Source organism: Phoenix dactylifera, chromosome 11 (assembly GCF_051530095.1).
Source record: "Phoenix dactylifera cultivar Ajwa chromosome 11, Ajwa_hap1_PhDact_Kaust_v1.1, whole genome shotgun sequence".
NCBI classification, from domain to species: Eukaryota; Viridiplantae; Streptophyta; class Magnoliopsida; order Arecales; family Arecaceae; genus Phoenix; species Phoenix dactylifera.
The window spans coordinates 24,201,496-24,212,192 of record NC_143200.1 but is presented as its reverse complement, the minus strand read 5'-3'; the positions used below and the strand labels follow the sequence as shown (position 1 = coordinate 24,212,192).

General features: G+C 40.7%; 1 protein-coding gene and 1 pseudogene across 1 annotated transcript; both read left to right on the top strand.

The window, feature by feature from the left end:
* Nucleotides 1–516: 516 nt before the first annotated feature.
* LOC103710073 (glycosyl hydrolase family 81 protein) lies at nt 517–3,401 on the top strand. Its single transcript, XM_008795663.4, has one exon. The coding sequence runs from the start codon at nt 1,012–1,014 to the stop codon at nt 3,202–3,204; it is 2,193 nt and encodes a 730-aa protein (XP_008793885.3). The 5' UTR covers nt 517–1,011; the 3' UTR covers nt 3,205–3,401.
* An 81-nt stretch (nt 3,402–3,482) lies between these two features.
* Nucleotides 3,483–6,917, top strand: LOC120111394 (DEAD-box ATP-dependent RNA helicase 29 pseudogene; annotated as a pseudogene).
* The last annotated feature ends 3,780 nt before the right edge of the window (nt 6,918–10,697 follow it).

The window sequence follows — 10,697 nt, the reverse complement described above, 5'->3', positions numbered from 1 at the left end:
CTATATTTTTTACATGCATGGCATGTACCAAACACTAGTTATGGTAACTAAAATTTATAATAGTTTGTACCAATGAAGAAAGGAAATTTTTTTATTCTCGATTGAAGCCTTGGCAGATTGCCAACATTAGTCTTATAGATTTCCACAATGGAATTTTTGGAAGATCAAATTTGTACAAAAAGAAGAACTATTAAATATATGCATAATGTATGCCCAATTAAATCATATACATAATGTGAAAGGAAATACATGTTTTATCTTGGTGATTATTCCATGTTCTAATAACTTATACTGTAATAAGAACTGCTGTAATGTTTACACTCTTACCCGGCAAATAGTGATCCAAAATACTATACATTCAGGTACAATTATAGTGACGTAATTTATTAATCAGAGTCGCGTCAGATGAGGTAGGCCCAATTCGTGTAGCCTCTTTATTTTAAAAATTAGATGAACAGCTTTTCTCCAAGAAGTTACATGTATAACAGCTTTATGTTGTGGTTGTTATATGAACATAAAAATTTTAGCTGACAAAAATAAAGCCAGAAGAAGAATATCCATGTCACGAAGCTTTCCAATCTTCATCTAATTTTGCAAGGCAAGGCAATTCCTTTCTTTTCCTTGGATACTAAGCAAAAGGAAAGCAGAACAAGCAAGGTCAAGCATTGAAGTTCCTTCCACAGCCGCATTTCAGATTTATTCATACCCACTCCGTGCCTTCCATGCCTCCATCAACCCCTTACCAAATCCGGCTCTAGCTACTAGAAGGTCACATTTCTTCATGCAAACAATTCTCTCATGCATCACATCGCTCCCTCATGCCTCAACCAAAACTTCTATAAAAAACTGGGAAAAAGCCCGAGACCAGGACAGACAAGGCTCTGGTTGGCCAAAATACTAACCAATGCCGACGGCGCGAGCTCTCATGCTTTCTCGAAGCAAAACCTACCGCTGACAACAGCTTCCACCGCATTGTTCATTTAAGCTTATTTTAAGGCGAAGGAACCGGGAATGTTGAAGAAACTTGGGAGGAGAGTTGGTAGGCTCACAAGCCATTTAATCTCCCAAACCCTCAAGAAAAGGAAGCGACGCCCCAGGCCCGCTTCCCCAAGCCCAGTTCCGCTCCCTTCCCCGTCTCCGTCTCCGTCTCCTCCTCCTCCTCCTCCTCCTCCTCCCCCTCCCAAGATGTCTCGCCCTTTCCTCTTCCCAAAAGCCCAATCCACCGTCCTCCCTGACCCCTCCGCCTTCTTTTCCCCCCACCTCCTCTCCTCCCCTCTCCCCACCAACTCCTTCTTCCAAAACTTCGTGCTCAAGAACGGAGACCAGCCCGAATACATCCACCCTTATCTCATCAAATCCTCCAACTCCTCCCTCTCCATCTCCTTCCCTTCTCGCTTCGCCACGCCTTCTTTCATCTACCAAACCTTCAACGCGGATCTCACCATCTCCTCCTCCAATTCCTCCAGAAACCACATCATCTCTTCTTTCAACGATCTCAGCGTGACCCTCGACCTCCCTCCCTCCCTCCGCTTCTTCCTCGTCCGCGGCAGCCCCTTCGTCACATGCTCCACCCTCGCCGCCCCCGCCCCGATCTCCATCTCCACCATCCACGCTATCCTCTCCGTCACCTCCAACCCTTCCTCCACCAAGCACACCTTCCGCCTCAACAGCGACCAGACCTTCGTCTGCTACTCCTCGTCGCCGCTCTACCTCACCCAGTCCAACGTCTCCCTGCTCACCGCCCAGAATTTCTCCGGCGTCATCCGGATCGCGTTCCTCCCGGACCCCAGCTATGAGTCGGTTCTCGATCGGTTCTCCGCCTGCTACCCGGTATCCGGCGACGCCTCCTTTTCTCGACCCTTCTGTTTGGAGTACAGGTGGGAGACGAAGGGATGGGGCGATCTCCTCCTCCTCGCCCACCCCCTCCATCTCCGCCTCCTCTCGACTGATGATTCGTGCGTCACCGTGTTGGGGGATTTCAAGTACCGAAGCATCGACGGGGACCTTGTCGGAGTGGTCGGAGGCTCGTGGATCTTGAAAACCGACCCTGTCTCGCTCACCTGGCATTCGATCAAGGGCGTGACCGAGGACAGTTATCCGGAGATCATCTCCGCCCTGTCCAAGGATGTCAGCGCTCTGAGCTCGATCGCTACTTCTTCGTCATACTTTTACGGGAAGGCCGTCGCCCGGGCTGCCCGTCTGGCTCTGATTGCAGAAGAGGCCTGCTTTCCGGATGTCATTCCGGCAGTGCAGTCCTTCTTGGGGAACTCCATCGCGCCGTGGTTGGATGGGAGCTTCAACGGGAATGGTTTCCTCTATGACCCTAAATGGGGTGGCCTCGTCACCAATCAGGGGTCGGTGGACTCCGGTGCGGATTTTGGATTTGGAGTTTTCAATGATCACCATTACCACCTGGGTTACTTCCTCTATGCGATAGCCGTGTTGGCAAAGATCGACCCTGCTTGGGGGAGGAAGTACAGGCGACAGGCTTATGCCTTGATGGCGGACTTCATGACCTTGTCTCGGAAGCCAGAAGCCAATTATGCTCGATTGAGGTGCTTCGATCTATGGTTGCTGCATTCTTGGGCTGGGGGGCTGACTGAATTCGCTGATGGACGGAACCAGGAGAGCACAAGCGAGGCGGTGAATGCTTACTATGCGGCTGCTTTGATGGGTTTGAGCTATGGAGACAGTCATCTTGTGGCCATCGGGTCGACGCTCGCAGCGTTCGAGATCCGAGCTGCAGAGACTTGGTGGCATGTGAGGGAGGGAGAAGGATTGTATGAAGATGATTTCAGTAGGGAGAATAGAGTCGTTGGAGTGTTGTGGGCTAACAAGAGGGATAGCGGGCTGTGGTTTGCTCCTCCCCAGTGGAGGGAATGCAGGCTCGGGATTCAGGTCTTGCCGTTGTTGCCTATAACCGAGGCTTTATTCCGTGATGTTAGGTTTGTGAAGGAGTTGGTTAATTGGGCCTTGCCAGCTTTGGCAAGGGAAGGGGTTACAGAAGCGTGGAAGGGATTTGTTTATGCCATGGAAGGGGTCTATGACAAGGAGTCAGCATTGGAGAAGGTGAGGGCTCTGAATGGGTTTGATGATGGTAACTCGCTCTCGAATTTGCTGTGGTGGATTCACAGCAGGGATGAAGATGAGGAGGGAGTTGTGGGATGGGTGAGAGGCTGCTGGTTTGCTCACTATTGCCACTGAAGATGAAGCAGAATCTCATGTTGCCGCTGTTCTTCTTTTAGTTCTCTTGGAATTCATTTCTCTCGCATTTTCTTGACAATTACTTCTATCCGTTTAGTTCTCTTGGTTATGGTATAGAATATGATGTAAAGCTTGCTCTCTGAAATTTAAATCGGATCTGAAACATTAAAAAAGCTGAATGTTTCCTGCTAAACAAAGCCTCAGTCATTACATGATATGAGAAACATCTGATCTTTTTGTTAATTCTGGAAACCGGGTGCTCGTGGGTATTGAAAAAGATGTCTTTTTTAGACACCTTTGACGTGAGTTGTGATGATGGCTTCAGTAGTTGTGGCAGTGCAAAAGAGTCAGTCTGGGAGTTGTGCCTTGCGGGCGTTATGGTTTATTGTTCTTTGATCATCAGGAATTTTTCCTTCCCTTCTCTTTTTCCTCTTTTTTCAAATCTCGATATATGGGTTAAGACTCATTCTTCTTCATTCTTTCATGGTTTTGGTTTCTGCTCCTCAATAGTGCATTCAACTGATTAATTAACTAGATTGCAGATCACATGAAACTACATTCCCCATCTTATACAAGCGTCTGAAAAGTTTTTGTAGACCTTTAATTTCAGATAAACAGGCGTGTAGCGTGAACCTAGATGTTATTGGATATTCTTAGATTATTTTGCTCTGTCCTGACCTGTGAAAGCCCTTTTGATTGTACCTCCATTAAACCCAAAATATAAAAGAAAAGAGATATTGAAAGCTGAAAAGGAATGTAGCTCATGTTGAAATATTATTACTCAGTGTAAAGATGTTATTTCACTTGTCTCGTGTCAATTTCTGTTTATTCTCTGCACCAATAGTTAGTATTTCTGGTGGAGTCTATTCAGGAAGAATCGCAGCAATTCTCCAATCCTAACGAAGTCATTCCTCCGAAATTATTAGAGTATCAATCAAGAGACAATATTATATATATTTTTCCTTTTTCATCTCTGGTCAGGTTTATCTCTACTCTGTTTTTAATGCCTTAGCACTACGATGATATTATAACGTAAATGGTTGGTTTCGGCCGGTTCATTTGCAAACTTAAATTTCTTTCTGACATCAAGATAATTTCACTGACAACTTAAAATGTAATATGACAGCTAAATATAGTATGACCCAACACGTGTATGGTCTCCTAAAAATAGCATTAGAACTACAAGAAAATATAAAAAACAAAATTTCATTCAACTGATTTCTGTCAACCCCCATCCCCCCCCCCCCCCCCCCCCCCAACACACACACACACACACAAAAAGAAAAAAAAACTTTGAACAATTGATGAAATAATGCAACTCTTTTTAGTTTGAAAGTTACATAGCCCTTGCTGATCTGATGGCTTGAGGCCATGAAGTAGAATGCAGAATAAGTCAGTGTGCCATTACTTTGTTTTACCAAATCTTTATTTCTACTTGGCACTCCACTATATGGTTTCTACTTCTAGTGGCAGCAACTGGAGAACTTATAAGGTTTTATTCTTCTGGTTGTAGTTACATTTGGAGACCACCTATTCAGATATTGTATATATTTTATTTAATTTTTTGACCTATGAAATCTCTATAAACCTTCCCACCAGCCGATTGGTAGGTAGAGATAGCACGGATAGTCAATTTGAAGAATTAGCACAAAGCCTTGATATTATAATTGCAACTCCTGGCTCATGCATCATTTGTCAGAGATTGAGGGCATGTTTCTATTCACTGTAGAATATGCAGTGTTTGATGAAGCCGGCTGCCTGTTTGGCGTGGGCTTCTGAACAGTTGCACAAATTCTTTAACAGATAAATGAGACGCTAAACCTTGCCTTTCAGTGCTACCTTGACAAATACCCTTGCTGAGTTTGCCACGGCTGGTCTGTGTGATCTACAGCTAGTGCTGCTAGAGTTGGAGACTAAAATTATCCCAGATCTTAAGCTGATCTTCTTCACATTACACCATGAAGAGAAGCTCGCTGCTTTGTTATATTTAGTTAGAGAATAGAGAAGTTCTGATCAGCAGACTTTGATATTTATTTCAAATAAACATCACGGGAAGTTTCTAAAGTTTCTTTTCACAGAAGAGAGTATCGAGCCTTCCATTTCTTATGGGGATATCGATCAGGATGCTCAAAAAATTCATCTTTCAAAGTTCAGAGCAACGAAGATCATGTTGCTAATTGTGAGAGATGTTGTTGCAAGAGGCCAAGATGTTCCCTTGCTTGATAATGTGGTAAATTGAGACCTCCAAAGCCTAAAATTTTTGTTCATAGAGCGGGCTGAGCAGCTCATGGAGGTCGAACAGGTACTGCTTACGCACTTGTCTATCGGAGGATATGCCTTACCTGTTTGATCTTCATCTACTTCTTTCGAAGCCTCTTAGACCTGCTCCACCAAAGGAAGTTGTTAATGACCTGGAGTGTATGCAAAAATTGAACATGCACTTGTTAATGGGTGTTAAAATCACCACATATCCCAAAAGCCTAAGCTGATAGAATCAGGTAGATTTATTTATATATTTTATATTTTTTTTTTAATGGTTGATCCCAATATGTGAAATTTTTAATAATGGAGTTAAAGAGTGCGGAGACATGATTAGAACTCAAGACCTTTGCTCTGATATCATATTAAAATCACCACTTGTCCTCAAAAATTAAGCTTATAGGATGAGGTAGATTTATTTATATATTTGATATTTTCTTACACTTTTCTTCACATGTGGGCCGGACTTTTGTTTAATGGGTGAGCCCAATATGTTTAATTTTTTAATAATGGGATTAAAGAGTGCGAAGATAGGGTTCGAACTCAGGGCCTCTGCTCTGATACCAGATTGAAATCACCACAATGGGTCTCTGATAGAGTTCTTGAGATTATTACTGGATAGGAAGTGGTGATTTTAACAATGTGGAAACTGTATATGGGCGTTTTCCCTGATAGAGTTCTTGAGATTATTACTGGATAGGAAGTGGTGATTTTAACAATGGGGAAACTGTATATGGGCGTTTTCTCCGATAGAGTTCTTGAGATTATTAATGAATAGGAACTGATTTCTTTGCAAAGAGCTGTGCTAATCCATTTCGCTTATACTCAAGGATTTACCTCACGAAGGTCTGCATCCAATTTTTATAAGTTCACTGGGATCCCATGAATGGACAGCCCTTGCATTTTCTGAATGTTTTGAAAGCATTTAGGTTAGTGCTATTTGAGTTTGCTATGCTTTCCTTGCTGGTCTATGCCTTCTTTTTTTGATGGTGCTGTATCAGGCATCCTAATTGCTCATACTTGGATTTTTCCTTCCTTTTGATTTGATTATTAGTGAAGGAAGAAAACAGAACACATACATTGAAGTGCTAATATCAAACCATGCATAATTTTGAAATTAAGAAAATGGAGAAATACAAGTAAATAAAGAAGGTGGGCAAGTTGAGCGGCTGATAGCTTTTCAAGCTTTGTACTGTAATGTAATAATTGATTGCTTCAGACTCCGGTTAACAATGCTATTCATTAAATATCTAAAACAAAATTGTGTTTTTTATGGAAGTTTTCGATATACGTCCAGTGACAACAAATGGACAAACAATAACATGCTAAAATACATTGGAAGCCGCATAAATCTTGGGATCTATGTCTTATAAAACCTGCAAATAAAATTCAGCTTATCTAGATGCATCTAAATTGTTGAACATTTTATTGTGTTGTTAGAAATTATCCATTTTATGGCCATATATAAGCAGAAAATCTTTTGAAACATTTAATTTGTGATCTCTAGCTATGTTTTGGAAGGCTAAAAATGAAAATGAGGCGGCTTAGCCTAAAAAGGTGAAGTGGACCCCTTGCGACATTCTGAAGCATAAACCATAAAAATTAATTGAAATAATTATGAATAATGTAATGACATAGGACAGGTACCTTTAGTATTCATATGTTCATGGCTACCTGCCGCTGCTTTCTTGTTAAATGGAGCTATGCCACTGTCGCTGTATGGTGGCGAGTTAAAACAAGTGGGATAGTTTTAATACTTCACATGTATCTGTTTCAAAGAAAGACCTAGTTTGTAAAACTTTGAAAAAAAACCCAAGGTTAGATTTGTTTCCTGGCTAGTTCTATAAAAGAAAAAACACTTAAAGAATAATTTTAATGAGAATGCATGGGTTTCCTTGATTCTTTGGGAACTTTTTTTTTGTCAAAATTCAGATTTTATGAATAGTCACTTTTCATAAATTCAGGGGTTAGAATGGTATAAAACAGTGTTCAAAAATTTCAAGCGAGAAGACTTGACTGGACCATACCAAGCAATAGTCAGAGTATCATAAGCCAGGACATATCATGAGTATTAGCGCCGGGGAGATTTCACATTTTCTGAGTGCAGGAATAGTAACAGTAACACATCAATGCCCCCTCTGTAACGTTCCAAGTGCAAAGCCAAGTGCTTCGATCTCTGCTGCTCATTACTAATCAGTTGTGATTCAAGAATTTTAGTGATTCAATTCTAATAAATCCGCGTGCATGACTACTGTAAGCTTTTTGCTCAATGGACGAGTTTGGCAGTCTACTTATAGCTATAAAGCCATCCAACAAGCATAGTCATGATCAGATTTCTTGCACTCAGGTGTTTTAATATCAATGTGCTAACAATACAATGTGCCTAAAGCTGGCACATTTATATATATATATAAAGAGAAGGTAACACATTCCAATTTGCAGAATTCTGAAAATGGCTGTAAAATGCTTGCCCTGCGCCCTTTCAAAATACTGCTACCCTCTTAATAGTGAAACCTTATATGCATAATCTATGCGATAATTGGAGGTGTTAAATTAATGAGTAATGATAATTGAACATCAGAGGTCATGCGAAAACCCTCTTTAAATTCTATGTTGCATCTCTATTGGTTCAGACCTGATAGGCACCTGTGTCATAGGTATCACCTTGTCATAGGGCTGCATGTATATGTATTTAGGACTTGTTTTGGTTCATGGGATAATTTTTTTCTCACTGTAATATTTTTACTGGGGAGCTGATGCCCAAGCATATGATGCTTAAAAAAGTCATTTTTGTATGTTTAATTGACCATAAAAAAGTAGCACATTTTAGAGTGATTTACATTTAGTTAAGTATGTACTTTTTGAAAAAGTTGTGTAAAATATCTGTTATATATGCTCTTAATAAAGAAAAAGATCTTAATCCATTCTATGTAGAAGCTTAATAGCATATTTTGGAAAAAAAAGTACCTCAATTTTCAACTGGTAGGAATTAAACGTTTTCATATCCCATGTGCATGTTTTTTTTTCATGAAATATAGAAATTCCATTCTCATGTGAACACTACTTTTTCATCTACCTTCTTTTGAAAACTCCTACTAAATATAAGATCTTTTTCTATTTTTTGGTTGACCACACTTTTCTTCTTTTTTTTTTCTGCGGACCAATAGAGTCCAACTCTTTCCAGTCTTTCCGTCTTTTGCACTGTAATGGATAAGTAAAAGAAAAAAAAAAAGCTGAACGAAAAGCCCTCACTCTTTCAACTTTGAATCAGCCCATGGAGAAGCCGAGAGTTGAATGGTTCCTACCATAGAAAGTACTCCCTGTGGTATGTTCTGCATGGAAAGATATTCTGCCTTTTTTTTCAAAAAAAAAGAGATATTATATATCCGGTGGACAAGCTTCTATGGCTCTTGTGTTGACACTGCACTTCGACACATAATCCATAATTTGATTATTCAAAAGGGGACAGGAATGTCTGCATGACAATTTAAGAGGGAATATCTATCTGAAAAAATGATTTGTTTTGGAAATATGAACCAGTGCGGTTCTACCAATCCAACTTGCAAGTTGCCATCCTATGAGTATGTGTGTGTGTGTGTGAGTGAGGGAGAGAGAGAGAGCCTTTTAACCTTGGCAAGGAACTTGTACCTTTGACGAGGTCACGGCATTGGGGAAAAGAGAGACGAGGACTTGCTCCTGCTCCCACTTTTATCATCCTCCAATATCTCAAAAGCGTATCCTACTTATATGCTTGCTTTGGCTCATCCCATCAACCCGTATCAAACTTTTTAAGTTCACAACACCCTTCCACCCACTTCCTTCTGCTCTCAAAAGTAAAGGACACCAATCCGCTTCGACACCAAAAGATGCCACTATCCCTTCGCTGTTAAGAAATTTAAAGGAAAAAATAATGGCTATGGTTTAATGTTCTCCTTTCTCCGTTATTCATGCTTTAGGCGATACGCTTGAATCTCTCTCTTTTTTCTCTTGTTGTGCGCGAGTGTGTGGAGAGAGAGAGAGTGATGTCAACATCTTTTCGATGTTAATTTTTTAGATTTAATTAGCAAAGTGGCCTTGAGAATAGTCTGAGGTGCTGACTCAGCCGTGCATGCATTAGCCTCCAAATTAACATCAAATGCCACCTCACAGGTTAAGCCAAATCAGTTTGGCACATTATCCTGTGCATCATGCCTCGTGATGCCTATCAACTATATTGGTGATGATGCATTCCATCATATATACAGAGGAGTTATTTGATGTGAATTACACACATTCACACTATACTGGACCAGCCGATAAATTTAGATCGAAGAAGGGAAAAAAATGGAGGAACACCAAAGTCAGACTTTGATGACAAAGGTGCCTGAAAGATTTTGTTTTCATGGCCTCTGTAGGTTGGTCCCAATGCACTATCTGGCTGTGTTTTCTCACAGGTATCTTCTATAAGATCTGGTGCATAAGCCACGTAGCATGCAATGTTTTGATGCAGGAGAAAATAGGAAACATGAAAGCTTTCCACTTCGTCATGTGAGGAAAGTTGTGTTCAAATTCCATGCCATCTATTTCCTGGTTCTGCTGCCGGCCTGAGCACATCAAAGTCACCTTCGAGAAAATTGAGGCCTCACGTCAAATGAACGCCATGTACATTTCTAAGTAAAATGCAGATGAGTTATGCAAATAGTATATTATCATGTCAAGATGTTATGTTTGTGTCATTATAAAACTTTAGAAGAAAAAGAGTTGTCCACTTGTTGGATGCTAGCGGTGTCGGTTCGGCCCGTCTCAATTAATATCTTGCCTCCTATTTTAGCTCTCTCTCTCTCAAAAAAAAAAAAAAGAAAAAAAAAAGAGAACGAATTATCTTTTGCAAAATATTATAGGATATTGACTATTTGTTATAGATATGTTTTATATTAAAATACCACTTATCTGATAATTACAAAAAGAATTGCATGATTGGGACCGGTTGTATCTTTAGGGCGAAACGAAGAATTCACCATCCTTTGCACAACTCCACTATTGGATCACACAGTAGCCTCTTCAAAATCTGTGTAGGTAGAAGGCATTCGGAGTGCTTTGAGATCTATATAGAATTAAATCCAACAGTGGTCGACGTCGCGAAATAAGATCAATCATTCTTTCGCCAAGAAATACAATCCGAGCCCCCATAATTGAAGGGCTCGAAGGTGTTGTTTCCGATCCCAGCCTCTCTTTACAATAATCATGTCTTAACT

Bases quoted from the DNA above. Each gene is read 5' to 3' on its own strand.
- LOC103710073 (XM_008795663.4), top strand. From the start codon at position 1,012: ATGTTGAAGAAACTTGGGAGGAGAGTTGGTAGGCTCACAAGCCATTTA.